At 41.6% G+C, this 16,202-nt stretch overlaps 1 protein-coding gene across 4 annotated transcripts in view; it reads right to left on the bottom strand.

The window, feature by feature from the left end:
- RYR3 (ryanodine receptor 3) overlaps nucleotides 1-16,202 on the bottom strand; it is a 658,838-nt gene that overhangs the window by 335,246 nt on the left and 307,390 nt on the right. For all 4 annotated transcript variants that reach the window (XM_075844915.1, XM_075844916.1, XM_075844917.1 and 1 more), the window contains 2 exons: nucleotides 10,902-11,107; nucleotides 9,507-9,681 (listed from right to left, as the gene is read on the bottom strand). In XM_075844915.1, coding sequence (XP_075701030.1) covers nucleotides 9,507-9,681; nucleotides 10,902-11,107 — 381 coding nt within the window. The remainder of the gene's footprint in view (nucleotides 1-9,506; nucleotides 9,682-10,901; nucleotides 11,108-16,202) is intronic.

The following is a 16,202-nucleotide window of genomic DNA, read 5'->3' as shown; positions in this document are numbered from 1 at the left end:
AGGGCACCGTGGCATTATCTACAGAGGGCACAGTGGCATTATCTACAGAGGGCACTGTGTCATTATCTACAGAGGGCACTGTGGCATTATCTACAGAGGGCACTGTGGCATTATCTACAGAGGGCACTGTGGCATTATCTACAGAGGGCACTGTGGCATTATCTACAGAGGGCACTGTGGCATTATCCACAGAGGGCACTGTGGCATTATCTACAGAGGGCACTGTGGCACCATCTACAGAGGGCACTGTGGCACCATCTACAGAGGGCACTGTGGCACCATCTACAGAGGGCACTGTGTCACTATCTACAGAGGGCACTGTGGCATTATCTACAGAGGGCACTGTGGCATTATCTACAGAGGGCACTGTGGCATTATCTACAGAGGGCACTGTGGCATTATCTACAGAGGGCACTGTGGCATCATCTACAGAGGGCACTGTGGCACTATCTACAGAGGGCACTGTGGCATTATCTACAGAGGGCACTGTGGCATTATCTACAGAGGGCACTGTGGCATTATCTACAGAGGGCACTGTGGCATTATCTACAGAGGGCACTGTGGCATTATCTACAGAGGACACTGTGGCACTATCTACAGAGGGCATTGTGGCACTATCTACAGAGGGCATTGTGGCACTATCTACAGAGGGCATTGTGGCACTATCTACAGAGGGCATTGTGGCACTATCTACAGAGGGCACTGTGGCACTATCTAGAGGGCACTGTGGCACTATATACGGGGGGTGTGGCACTATCTACGGGGGGTGTGGCACTATCTACGGGGGGCACACTGGTAAAATCTACAGAGGGCACAGTGGCAGTAACTAAAAAGGGGCTGCCCAATGTTGACATTTTGTGTTTGCCAAACACTGCCAACTGAGCAGCTAGACTGCATTTATCGATACTTAAACTGTAAAACTGGATTTTTAAAATAAGCATGTGGAGTAAACGCGCAAATTTCAGGTACATTTAAATCTAGCGGTATCATTAAAGTAATGTAGTATTGTTATAGTAGTTCAAATAACTAATTGATTAACAATAATTTCTTATTGTATCAAATTTGAAAGTAATGTGGCCTGTCAACACAAAAATTTTCTATGTGTGGCTCATTTAACCGGCCGAGTTTGAGACCCCTGTTCTAAAGAATCCATCGCCTTTTTAGTGCTTAAGAGCAGTGTGAAGGTGTGTTGGGACTTATCACCCATAGTCGATAAGTGGTGGCAGTAAGTTGTGTGGACTGTGTTGGGGTTTGATTTATGTTCAATTTGCAAACTGAGTGGACGGTAAGTGCAAATTGAGTTAGTGGAGATAGATTAACACTAAGTATAGTATAACTGTGTGGGGGGCACTGAGTTGCAGTATTACTGTGTGGGGGGCTCAAAGTGGGCACTATTACTGTGTGGGGCTAAATGTGGGTTTATTATTACATTGTGAGGGCACTAAGGGGCCCTATCACTCTGAGGCACAAACGGGGACACTATTAATGTGTGGGTGGAACTAAGGGGCACTATTACTGTATGCGGCACTATTACTGTGTGGGGGGGCACTATTACTGTGTAGGGCACTAAGAAGGCACTTAGGGGAGAACGAAGTGGGGCTCCATTACCCTCTAGAGTTATGTTTGCCACTATTATTTTTGGGCACTATCTATGTGCCATTATTTTTGCAACAGGAGGAAAATGTTAAAAGGGGCAGCAGGATATGAGGTTGTGTAGAGGTCAAGGATGTTCTGGAAAAGCGGAAAGCCAAAGATATCTGGGCAGCAAAGTGGGCAGAGATGAGTCACGGCCAGGAGAGAAATGTGAAAACTAATAATTCCAATCAGAGAAGAAATCACCTGTGAGTCACTGGATTAAACTGTACTGTACAGTGTGATTATACTCCCCAGAGCGCCAGTCAAGAACCGGTATGTCACCACTATTTGGTCTTTGTATGATGACATTAAAGAGGCTCTGTCACCACATTATAAGTGCCCTATCTCCTATATAAGGAGATGGGCGCTGTAATGTAGGTGACCGTAATGCTTTTTATTTAGAAAAACGATCTATTTTAAACCACTTTATAAGCGATTTTTAGCTTTATGCCAATGAGTTTCTTAATGCCCAAGTGGGCGTTTTTCGAAATAAAAAGCATTACTGTCACCTATATTACAGCGCCCATCTTCTTTATAATGTGGTGACAGAGCCTCTTCAATGTTCTCTATGGTAGTTATATGTCATGGTGTGAAGGTCATATTCCGTCTCTGAATAATTCAGAGTTATACTATTTATATATACACACACTAGTATAGAAACCCCGTTACACGGGTTTGCTAGCAAAAGGAATGATAAGTATTTATTCTTGTGCTGTTTGAGAACGACTTTGTTCATTACAGGTTTGTCTTACTTCAGGGTTTTGCTTTCTTAACACCTTGTTTTGGGAATTGGTTTCTCGTTGTCCCTGGCGTTCCTCTGCACTCATAGTTGATCTTCTTATTCTCTGAGCCAAATATATATATGATGATTATCAGCATTGTCCCTTTTATAAGGCAGCGAGATCACACGTAGCAGCTAAGGGACAATCCTGATAATCAATATATATTATTAGATAAGTATGCCTGCAATTCTCTTATGTAAAATAATTGTTTCTTGGTATTTTTTTGAGATAAGGGAATTGCATGCACAGTAATTACTTAAAGAAAAACTTTTACCTGCCCATACTTGTAGCAAACCGAATAATACCCCGAATGATACTAGTGGTCCTAGTGACTAATTAAAACTAAACCAGAACAAGAAACAAGTCACGACCAGGTGTTTGAAAAAATACAAATAATCTTTATTAAAGTCAATTAGACACATGGAGACAGCGTATAACACTTAGACATACTAAAATGCCATGGACCCTCGAACACAAACGGAATCCGAACGTAAAAGCAGAGTAGCCCCCCAGATGTAAAAATGGTCTGACACAACCTATATATGGCTAAAGTGCATAAGTACATAATAGGGTATGTTCACACGGCCTATTTACGGACGTAATTCGGGCGTTTTGGCCCCGAATTACGTCTGAAAATAGCGCCTCAATAGCGCTGACAAACATCTGCCCATTGAAAGCAATGGGCAGACGTTTGTCTGTTCACACGAGGCGTATATTTACGCGCCGCTGTCAAATGACGGCGCGTAACTAGACGCCCGCGTCAAAGAAGTGACCTGTCACTTCTTTGGCCGTAATTGGAGCCGCTATTCATTGACTCCAATGAATAGCAGCGCTAATTACGGCCGTAATTGACGCGGCGTTCAAGCGCCTGCACATGCCGGTACGGCTGAAATTACGGGGATGTTTTCAGGCTGAAACATCCCCGTAATTTCAGCCGTTACGGACCCCCGCCGTGTGAACATACCCTTAATGAGCAGGTACTAGGCATGGTACGCTTTGCACAGATGAACACATAAATAAGTATAGAGAATATATATAAGGTACCATCAAAGTAAAAACGACATGTAAAGTAGTATACCTACACCTGCGTATAAGAAGATAAATAGGAGATCAAGACCAGGAGGGGGACCTCTGCTTAACCCAACGCGCGTTTCGCTGGTGCTTCGTCAGGGGTTGATGTCCAAATGCCCCAGTTGCCCCTAGATATACCTTCCTCAATGATGTTTTACCGGTAAAATCACAGCTGTTTCCTATCGGGTGGTTAGGTGTTCAGCGTCGGTCACCAATGACAGACGGCGATACATCCCGCCCACCCACGATAGCGTCCTATCGTGTAGTCTTATGTCAAAACAGTCCTCCTCCCAGAACCGCCTCCATCGGCATAACCACACCAGGCGGGCGGGGGAATGAAATCAGCCCGCCCGCTCGATGCGGAGCTGCCGAAGGTCAGAAGCAGGGATATAAAGAGGAATGAAATTAGAAGTTTAGTGGCAATCCAGTTTTGGCCCAAGGTAGAACTATCTATCCTGATCATTAAGGTGAAAAAATAGGTTAAAAGAAGCCCAGCCGATCTCATTAAACAGCCCATACTTGTGCAGCTGAGTGCAGCATGTAATGAGCAAAGCTGCACAAGCCCTGGGGCACTTTAAAAAAAAAATTCTACCTTTCTCCGTTATTTAGATATCAGTGCCGTTATATTTGGTGCCCGATATGTAAATAACCCCCTGAACGGTCAATGGGGCGTGTAATGGCAAGGGGGCGTCTTACTATAGCTGTGACACTGTCCAATCAGCTACGGACAGCATCACAGCAGAGGCTGGAGAGAGGAGAGCGTGTGTGTGCGCGCGCGCGCACACGCTCTCACTCTTCATCTGTCGGCAGACAAGGACAAGACTGATCTCTCGCGAGAGATCACACGGTCTTGTACTAGTCTACCGAACTGGCAAGGGGGCGGGTCTCTGCTACGGACAGTGCAACGGCATGCGCGCTCTCCTCTCTCCAGCTCTTGCTGTAACACTGTCCGTAGATGATTGGACAGTGTCACAACCATAGTAACACGCCCCCCTTGCCATTACATACCCCATAAGCAGTTCAGGGGGTTATTTAAATATCGGGCACCAAATATAACGGCACCAATATCTAAATAACGGAGGAAGGTAGAAAAAAATGTAAAGTGCCCCAGGGTTTGTGCAGCCCTGCCCATTACATGCTGCACATGTATGGGCAGGTGAAAGGTTCTCTTTAATTACTCTTAAAAATAAGAAAATCGTGAATCAAATAAAAAAATCATCCATTGGCTTGACAAAAATCTAGATTTTTTTTTCAAAATCGCCCAGCCCTACACACAGTGATATCTTTGAGTATAGACAATGTAGTAGCTGTTACCTGCAGTCCTATGTAACACCAGAGATAACAAACAGTTATAACTCTAAGTACAGATAAGGTAGTAGATGCACACACAGAAATATATACACATACAGATACAGGGGCGTAGCTAAAGGCTCATGGGCCCTGTTGCAAGAATTTAGCTTGAGCCCTCCTACCCCTTCCCAACATCACCAGACCCCTGCGCACGCCTATGTCCAGCCGCCTTGCCCGACAGACCCCATTAATGCCTCCACAGTATAATGCTCCCCATAGCTGACCTCACAGTGTAATGCCCCATAGCTGCCCCCAGACAGTATAATGCCCTCCATAGCAGCCCCCACACAGTATAATGCACCCCATAGCTTTCCCATACAGTACAATGCCCCCATACAGTATAATGCTGCCACATACAGTATACATGCTCCCCCATACAGTATGCCCCCATACAGTTTAAAGCTGCCACACACAGTATAATGCCCCCATACAGCATAATGCCCCCTATAGCTGCCCCATACAGTATAATGTCCCCGTAGCTATCCCATACAGTATAATGCCCCCCTTAGCTGTCCTATACAGTATAATGCCCCCATATAGTATAATGCCTCCTCAGCAGCAACCATATGAGCCGCCCCCATACCCAGTATAATGCCCCCATATGTACGTACCTAATAGAAAAATAATAACATAATTACTTACCGATCACCGTTCCCACGACGGGTGGAGAATCCCTCTCCGGTCTGTGCGGGACTCGGCGCAGACAGAAGCTATGACGTCACTACATTGCGCCTGACTGCGCCGAGCCGCTCGTGGCATAGTGAATGCTGGAGCAAGGCTTCAGCATTGCACTGAACTGTATTTGTGTCCTGAGGACGCAAATACAGTTGAAAGCGTGGTCAGCGCTGTGTGGCAACAGGGGCCCTGCATGCCCCCCAGGCTTGGGGGCCCGGTCACAACTGCAAATACACACAAAGACACACATACACACATACTGGAACTTATACAAACACACACACACACACACACACACACACACACACACATACACACACACACATACACACACAAACAAATAAGGGCACAAACAACAGACAGACTGAGGACTCACATCTCCTTCCTCACAGGCTTCTTGCAGGTCGGCTGTGGGCAGAGCTAACTGTGCCTCGGACACCACGTCCTTGCCATATATATGCTTATATATAGATTAATGTTTATGACAAAGCAAATTATTATTATTGCACTGACTTCGATGAAATTTGTTTTTAGGATGCAGAGGGAAATATACTGCATGCTTTGAACTTGTGCCCTTAATCTTTTAAGATCCTAGCAACACCCCTGTTTTGTAGCTCATAAACATTGAGAATTCTCGTTCTGCATAGGAGCTGTACACACAAAAGGTATGATGTTGTTAATCAATACTATTTGCAAAGTTGCTTAATTTTTTTATTTGAAATGCATTAGAAGTTTAAAAAAAATGGATTCAAAGCTAAACATACCCTTTAAATTTATATTCTGTTGAAAGAGTGGTCCTCTTTATACAACTTTTTCACATATGCTAAATATGCATCTAGCAAGGCCATCAGCACTAGAGGACCATAGGCCATTGAACATTCAGCTTTTTCTTAACCTTTTGCCGACATTTATAATTGTACATCCTGGTCGGAAAGGGGTTGCTGCCATTTCTTGTGCAGTTACGATAAGCTGATGGCACAGGCTCAGAAGCTGAGCCCGCAACATCTGCCACATGGGTCAACTGTATATTACAGCTGACACTCTGATGCAACGGACAGGGCCAGCTCTGATCCTGTCAAATTACTCCTTAGATGCTGCGGACAATATGCTGGGGATGCCTATGGTTGCTAACAACGGCCTCCAGGTCTGCCATGTATGGAAACCCATTGGGCCCTTAATAGGCTGCATGTCAGTGTAAAATTGCTGTTATAATACATTGCACTACATAAGTAGTGCAACGTTTTGTAATAGCGATCATGGGTTCAGGCTTTCAAGTTCCCTAGTGGGACTAAAAGAAAAAGTAAAAAATAAAAGTTACAAGTAATAAAATAAAAAATTAAGTAAACTAAACAAAATGAATTAGTATCACTGCGTCCGTTATGACCTAAACTATAAAAATATCATGTTATTTATCCCGTGTGGTGAACAGTGTAAAAATAAATAAAAAACAATGCCAGAATTGCATTTTTTTTGGTCACCTTGTGTCACAAACAAATACACGGGTAATAGTGAGGTCCCTGTTCTTACGAAACCTCTGTCCCTACCTACTTGTACGACCTGACCTAAATGGGCGGCGTTCCTGGGCGGCGTTCCCTATACTCGTACAAGTGCAACTGACAAACAGATAAGACAGAGACAGTACGAAACAAGAAAGGATCACCTGGGAAGTATACGGAGGGGGAGGCAGGGCAATTGCGCCACGGACAAGTCCGGGCGCAAAAGGCGGAGTCAGGCAGGGTCAAACCGGGAGAGTGCGGCAAAACAAAAGTCAGAAGGCAAAGAAAAGTCGAGTCAAGCCGGGGGCAGGGGTAACCAAGGAGTCAAAATGCAAGTCGCTCAGGGGAGTCTGTAATTAGGGAAAGCACAGGGCTAGGTAACTCTAATTACAGGCAAAGGCCTACTGCCCCCAGGCTGAACTAAATGAGGAGAGAACGGGAGCTCAGGAACATTAGCCAGGTTTTGATTGGCCTGACACTCCTGAGCTTCTATTGGCTGCAGACTGCCTCAGTCTGCCAGGCCGGGCGACGCCCGAACGAGTAACTCTTGACATCCTGGAGGCCGAGGAAGCCGCAGGAAGGGAGTATGTGACACCTTGCCTTCCAAAAAATGGAATAAGAAGTGGTCAAAAAGTCCCATGTATCCAGCTAAAAACTGCAGCTTGTCCCGCAAAAAACAAACCCTTACACAGCTCCGTCAAAGGCAAAATAAAACAGTTATGGCTATTAGAATATGGCGACACAAAAAAAACATTCCTTTTACAGAAAAGTTTATTAGGGAAAAAGTTGTAAAAAAACAAAACTATATAAATTTGATATCGCCGAAATCATACTGACCCGCAGAATAAAGTTAACATGTCATTTATAACACGTGAATGCTGTAAAAATAAACACTAAAAAAAAACTATGCCAGAATTGTGTTTTTTTTGGTCCCCTTGTCAAAAAATTTTTAAGAAAAAGTGATCAAAAATCTCATATACGCTAAAATGAAACCAATAAAAGCAAGAGTTTATTCCGCAAAAAAAAAAAACTCTCACACAGCTCCGTCGACGGAAAAACAAAAAAGTTATGGCTCTCAGAATATGGCAAGATAAAAACATGATTTAAAAAAAAAAAAAAGTGTGCAAAAGTAGTAAAATAAAAAAAAAACTATATACATTTGGTATTGCCATAATTGTACTGACTAGAGGAATAAAGTTAAGATGTCATTTATATAGCCTGGTGACCTCTGCGTTAAAAAAAACAATTAAAAAACTATGCAGGAATTGCTGTTTTTATTTATCAACTTGCCTCTCATTATAGGCTTTTCTAAAAAGATGTGTATGCAGGGCACTTTAAGGGTATGTTCACACGAGGGCGTCCGTTACGGCTGAAATTACGGGGATGTTTCAGCCTGAAAACATCCCCGTAATTTCAGCCGTACCGGCATGTGCAGGCGCTTGAACGCCGCGTCAATTACGGGCGTAATTAGCGCTGCTATTCATTGGAGTCAATGAATAACGGCTCTAATTACGGCCAAAGAAGTGACAGGTTACTTCTTTGACGCGGGCGTCTATTTACGCGCCGTCTTTTGACAGCGGCGCGTAAATATACGCCTCGTGTGAACAGACAAACGTCTGCCCATTGCTTTCAAAGGGCAGATGTTTGTCAGCGCTATTGAGGCGCTATTTTCGGGCGTAATTCGGGGCAAAAACGCCCGATTTACGTCCGTAAAAAGGCCGTGTGAACATACCCTAAAACTGTGGATGTGAGCTAATTACAGGGCTCACTGAAATAGTAGCATCTGCAGTATGAGAAGAGATTGTCCAAACCAAATAAGCACTTTAAAAACAAATGTGGGGTCCTGGATTTGAATACAATTAGAGTTGGTATTTTCTCCCTGTGTTTGCGCGTCCTCTGGTTTTCTCCCACACTGCAACGTCATACTAGTTGGTTAACTGGCAAGTGTTTGTGTATTTGTGGCTGAAATAGGGGAAATCAGATTGTAATGATGGCAAATGTGATGTGAATGATGGTAATCTCTGTACAGCGTTGCAAAAATGTTGCCGCTATATAAGCAACAGGAAATAAATAAAAAACGCAACACAATGCACATGTCAAATGCTTTAGGCCCCGTGCCCACGACCGTAAAAAATTTCCGTAATTGCGGACCGTAACACAGGCCGCAATTTCGGACCCGCCCGGTTCTATGGGCCGCGGACACCTTTCCGTATCGCTACGGATAGGTGTCCGTGCCGTGGAACCGTGCCAGGAATTATGAAGCATGTCCTACTTTTAATTTTTTACGGGCCGTGCTCCCATAGTTGGTATGGGAGCACGGCCCTTAGAATGCAGTCCGCATTTGAGGGGCACGGCCGTGTACATGAGGCCTTACACCTGGTGACCCAGAGTCTTTAATAGAAAGATTTACACCTCAAATTTCTAAAAGATTCATACCATATTACCAGTAAACTTTAAATAATGATCAGTGCAAATTTTTCTCATCAGTCATACTTACCATTCTCAATTTCAAAGTCAGCAAACGCCAGCTCAGACCCTTGATTTGTGATGAGAAGCTCTCCATTTAAAGTGAAAATCATTGATTTGTCTTCCAAGTTAATCATGGATCCTACCACATCTCCAGGCTGCCAGTTTCGACCAAAGAATGAGCTTCCCATGTTCCAACAATGGCCCTGTCAACAATATGACATTAGTTGTGTGGTATCTTTCTTTTAATGACTTGTGGCTGGGGTCATTGAGTTTTATGTACATTAACATCAAGGGATCTCTTTTTCTATGTCAAAGTTAAAGTTTCATGAGATACTGTATGGGAAATTGCAGAGTAACAAATTGTTATTTTATCTATTTACCGACATATAAAAATCTGCCAATAAAGTGGATTAATGCTCTAATGTGTCAAATAAAGCAAAAGTCACACAAATTGCAATATCTATGTCAAAGTAAATTTCCACCCAAAACGTGAAAATTTGCCATGAATTAGAAAATCCTAAATTATAGATATAGCCAAAGTTTGGAAATGATGTGCTTTTTTTTCAACATAACACAAAATATTAGCATGTTTCTGTGTGTTTTCTTTTGAATTCACTTCTTAGAATCCTACAAGTAATTTTCATTCTGTCAGCATGTTAAATCAAATAATAATTCAAAAGTGGCAACTAATACGGCTACTCTTAAGGTTGCCAAGATTTCAATATGGCCAATTCTTCTGGCACTGGCAGAAGTGTTTTGCTGCAGTTTATTTCCCTCTTCTCATCAAAATAAATATGTTCATAGTGGAGTTGGGAAAGATAGAGGTTAGATGAGTGAGCCTTCAGCCCACGGCTGTCTCATGCGTATAGCCAGCTTTAGCGGTCAGGAGTGGGAAGGCAAAACTCAGTCACAAGGAATCACCATACGTGGATTTTGGAAAAATAAAATACAGACATTTGTTTCTCTAGTTCAACTTTTCCCAACCAGGGTAAGGAGTTCCCCAAAGGACATAAGAGGTATAAATTTTATAGCAGCGATGCAAACTGATTTTAGCCTCAAGATGCTTGGCATGGGGGCATGCAATGTAGAATATTGTCCAGAATTTAAAATTATACAATACTTTACCCACCCCTACACCAAGTGTCTTTGAGGTGAGAATAGAAGTAGTGGTTTCCTAGAAGTGAAATTTGTTTTCCAGGGATTTTTCCATGATAAATAGGTTGGAATTCACTGCTCTATTCAATTGAAATACATAATAAAGTACAGTAATATGCTCTTTGAATAGAAAACTTGTTAATTTAAAGATTAAATTATCTTGATTTCTGGTATTATGAAATAGAAACCTCAGTATAATCAGATCTTCATAGCTCAAATGTTATGGCAAAATTTGTTGTACAATGTTCCCATATATGAGGATACTTACTCTGCTTCCTTCAAAAACAAATGCCCGATCGTCTACACCAAGGTCAATATCAGGTCTACAGCTGGGTCTGGCCCAGCCTACACGCATATCGCCTCCGGTCACCACCTCAAACTCAAAATACCACTGTCCTGACTTCACAGCATAGGTCTGTTCCAACCTAAAGAAGCGAACCTTATCAATGCCGACTCTCTCCATCATTTGGTCAGCTGCAATATAAATATGTAAAATATAAATAAAGAAAATGTAAGCATATATAATAATGAAAAATGCATACTGCCAAAATCCATGGGCAAGAGTAATAATAATATTAATAGGGAATTTTAAAGTCAAAATAACCTGAAGTATTAAATACATAAGAATTGCAGAACATTAAAGACACTTTAATATATGTGGTGATATTGCATTACTCTTTCGCTTATTCATTCTCCCCTTTATCTTTCCTTTTTTTCTCTCTACCTTTCAACAAACCAGGGTTCCCTCATATTACCGAGTGCTTTACTGCTACTATAGTCTCCAACAGTACTTTCTTTACTACTATGTTTCATTGCATTGCTTTGTCTTATATTCTCTTACTTTGTTCTGGTGATATATACTGTTTGTTTTTGCTTGCTTCTTTCCTAATAAAAATGGATTAACTATAATATTCATAGTGTTACTGCATAAGAAAAGAAACACTACAAAAAAAATGTATACACTGTCAGGGCAAGACATACCATACAAGCAAACTGTAAAGGCAATGGGCCCGCCGTTAACTTGAACAAAAATGCACCCTACTGTCTAGATCGCATCTACAGGAAAACAATCATTCACATCCGTATTTCACAATTACTGTTGGATTTGTATATTAGCAAGGGATTTTCTTGATACCCATGAATATGGTTGTCTATTAGCATTAGAAATTGGAAATCAAGGAGTCCATACTGTACTGTTCTTACACAGAGCCCCTCTATTTTTGATGCATGTCCGTTATACCATAAGAGAACTTCTGTCATGTAATCTGCAGTAACAAAAGAATGCAGATGCACACCACTGGCGCCAAGATATATATACATACATACATACATTTTATGTTTATTATGCATTTCTATAATTTTAATTGCATTACAGCTAAAGTTATTATGTTAAATGTGAGTTTCTTGTTTGTAGTATTTGTACGGGGGCAGTGACTGCCTCCATCTTGGTCGTGCTCTCCACCCATCTGTCCTGGGCTGTTTTCAATTAGAACTGAATATATTTCATTCCTACCTATCCTGAGCTCACTGTGAGCTCAGTCCCAAGAGTGAGGTAAGTCTCCAAAATTTGAGGTCGCCTTGTTGTGGCAGGTGGGCTCGCACAATTTGATCAAACTAAGCGCTAAGAACCTCACATGTATAAACATTGTAACTATAGCATTAATGCAATTAAAATAATAGAAATGCATAATAAACAGAAAGTATGTGTATATATATATATATGTTAGCGCCTGCAGTGTGCATCTTCATTCTCTTGTTACTGGTAATACATAAGTCACAGCAGATTAGCAGCCACACAGAATAATGCCCCCATAGCATCCCCCAAACTGTATATTGACCCCTTAAAGCCCCCCACACAGTATATTTAACTTTATCACTATATAATGCCTGATATTGTTTGTTTCATGTTCCCTCTAAATTGTAAAGTGCTGCGTAATATGTTGGCGCTATATAAATAAAGATTATTATTATTATTATTATTATAATAACCTCGTAGTGCCCTCCACACAGTATAAAGCCCCTATGGCTGCCCGCACAGAGTATAATGCCACTATAGCTGCCCCACGCAGTTTAATGCCCCTATAGTGCCTTCCTACACAGTATAATTCCCGCATAGCTGCCCCCAGACAGTATAATGACCCCTTAGTGCCTCACACACAGTATAATGACCCTATAACTGCCTCACACATGGTATAATACCTCTATAGCTGTCACCACACAGTATAATGCCCCCATAGCTGCCGCAAACATGGTATAATACCCTATAGCTGCTGACACCGTATAATGCCCCTATAACTGCCCCCACACAGTATAATGCCCCTATAGCTGGCCCCACACTGTATAATGCCCACATAGCTGCCCTCACACTGGATAATACACCTACAGCTGCCCTCACACAGTATAATGCCCCACACACTGTATAATACCCCTAAAGCTGCCCCACACAGTATAATTCCCCTATAGCTGCCCTCACACAGTATAATGCCCCTATAACTGCCCCACACAGGATAATGCCCCTATAACTGCCCCCACACAGGATAATGCCCTTATAGCTGGCCCACGCAGTATAATGCCCCCATAGCTGCCCCAAACATTATATAACACCCCTATAGCTGCTGACAGTATAATGCCCCCATAGCTGTTCCCACACAGTATAATGCCCCTATAATGGCCCCCACACAGTATAATGCCCCTATAGCTGCCTCCACAGAATAATGCCCCCATTGCTGCCCCCACACAGTATAATGCCCCTATAGCTGGCCCCACAGCTGCCCCCATTCAGTATAATGCCCCAAAGCGGCCCTACCATACTCAGTGTTTGATAAAGAATAAAAAACGGGATACTGAGGCGCTGCTTGATAAAGAGTTAATACATTTAATTGAGGTAGTATAAATAGACAATTGCTACGCGTTTCAACGCCGGACTGGCGTCTTCCTCAGGCAAGTTAAGATGACAGCAAGGAGGCACATATTTATACACATACAGAATGCAGGGCTAATTAAGCCTAATTCAGACCAGAGTCCTGAAAAAACCGCCAAAACCAGCGGGTCAGAGTTCAATCCAAACGTAAAGTGTTAAAACAATTCATTGTTGTCATATGTTAACAACATTAATGGAATTAAAATGATCAGACAGTACATAACCGCATAATTGCATAATTATATAGTAATTAAATCATTTAAACGAAATGGCATAGAATATTTGCGCAAAAAGGCAATGGATTATGAAATTGCACATTGAACATAAACTTAAAATAACACAAGAATTGAAGTAAGATAAATAAAAATGCATTTGCAACTGCTGGATACATATAGAAATAATTGTACCAACAATAGCAACGCGTTGTCATGGAGACCAGAAGCGACACAGCCGGGAAGGAAGTCAAAACGCCAGTGGAACGCAAGGTGAGACGCACAGCAAGCATCTCATAGGGCGCAGGCAGGACAAGTGTTTGTTTATGACACAGCAGGGAAGGAAAATCAGAACGCCAATGGAACGCAAGGTGAGACGCATAGACCGTTGTCATGACGACCGCTATCAAAAGAGATAAGGTGGCCGGGAGAGTCCAATCGAACCCATGGAACGCACAGTGACACGCAGGGTCGCGCATACAGAGAACCTAAGGGTTGCAACGAAACGAGGTCTGGAGCATCACAAAAATGTAAGTAGACAGATTATATTTAGATGTTATTCTGTCAATAATGTGCAGACTATTGAAATAATGGTCATTTTGGTAGGAAAAAATACAGGTATTGTCTGGAGTGCTGATGAAATAAGAAAATAAAATAAAAAACTGGACACCTCCTCTATAATCAAAGAATAAAATATTAAAATGAAAAAGAATTAAGCAATATTAATATTCATAAGAAGAAGCTCATATGTAAAAATGCTTTAAAAGGTGCATTTTTTAAAATTAGTAAAGGATATCAGTCCAATGTAGATTCTGCGATGTCATTGAGGCCATTTGGATACAAGGTCCCCAGTTTGTAGATCCAAAAGTTTTCCCTTTGTTTTAACCTAATGAACCTATTGGATATATCTACAGGAATATACTCAATAGGGGTGACAGTTATGAGATCAAAGTTACATTTGTGCTTTAAAGCAAAATGACGTGATACACTATGTTTGGTGTATCCACTTTTAACATTGAACCTGTGTTTGTTGATCCTGTCTCTGAGGGTTTGGGTAGTACGGCCCACATATTGTCGGTTACATGGACATTGGAGAAGATATATAACATAGCTGCTTCCGCAGTTTAAAAAGCTTTTTATCTGAAACTTTTCGTTAGTTGACATAGAAGTAAAATCCGTTTTTTTATTAGTCATACTCAGGCAGCACAGACATCTCGTTCTCCCGCAGCGATATGAACCATTCATAATCAGAGAAGTTTTGATAGGTATTTGGGAAATATTCCGAAGTTTACTAGGTGCAATTAGGTTCCTCAGGGTTTTCGCCCTTCTGTACGTAATTTTTGGTTTAACTGGGAGGATGTCTTTCATAAATTGGTCATTTTTAAGGATATGCCAATATTTATGTATTGTAGAGCTAATGTACTTACTGCCTTTATTGTATGTGGTGATAAAATTACAGCTAAAATCAATCGATTTTTTAGGGTCTTTAGCCACAGGGTTGATGCACTCAAATTGTGTCAGAGCCTTCGCCCTAGTCATCCTCCCAGTTAAACCAAAAATTACGTACAGAAGGGCGAAAACCCTGAGGAACCTAATTGCACCTAGTAAACTTCGGAATATTTCCCAAATACCTATCAAAACTTCTCTGATTATGAATGGTTCATATCGCTGCGGGAGAACGAGATGTCTGTGCTGCCTGAGTATGACTAATAAAAAAACGGATTTTACTTCTATGTCAACTAACGAAAAGTTTCAGATAAAAAGCTTTTTAAACTGCGGAAGCAGCTATGTTATATATCTTCTCCAATGTCCATGTAACCGACAATATGTGGGCCGTACTACCCAAACCCTCAGAGACAGGATCAACAAACACAGGTTCAATGTTAAAAGTGGATACACCAAACATAGTGTATCACGTCATTTTGCTTTAAAGCACAAATGTAACTTTGATCTCATAACTGTCACCCCTATTGAGTATATTCCTGTAGATATATCCAATAGGTTCATTAGGTTAAAACAAAGGGAAAACTTTTGGATCTACAAACTGGGGACCTTGTATCCAAATGGCCTCAATGACATCGCAGAATCTACATTGGACTGATATCCTTTACTAATTTTAAAAAATGCACCTTTTAAAGCATTTTTACATATGAGCTTCTTCTTATGAATATTAATATTGCTTAATTCTTTTTCATTTTAATATTTTATTCTTTGATTATAGAGGAGGTGTCCAGTTTTTTATTTTATTTTCTTATTTCATCAGCACTCCAGACAATACCTGTATTTTTTCCTACCAAAATGACCATTATTTCAATAGTCTGCACATTATTGACAGAATAACATCTAAATATAATCTGTCTACTTACATTTTTGTGATGCTCCAGACCTCGTTTCGTTGCAACCCTTAGGTTCTCTGTATGCGCGACCCTGCGTGTCA

Source organism: Rhinoderma darwinii, chromosome 12 (assembly GCF_050947455.1).
Source record: "Rhinoderma darwinii isolate aRhiDar2 chromosome 12, aRhiDar2.hap1, whole genome shotgun sequence".
NCBI classification, from domain to species: Eukaryota; Metazoa; Chordata; class Amphibia; order Anura; family Rhinodermatidae; genus Rhinoderma; species Rhinoderma darwinii.
This window is presented reverse-complemented; position numbering and strand designations above follow the sequence as displayed.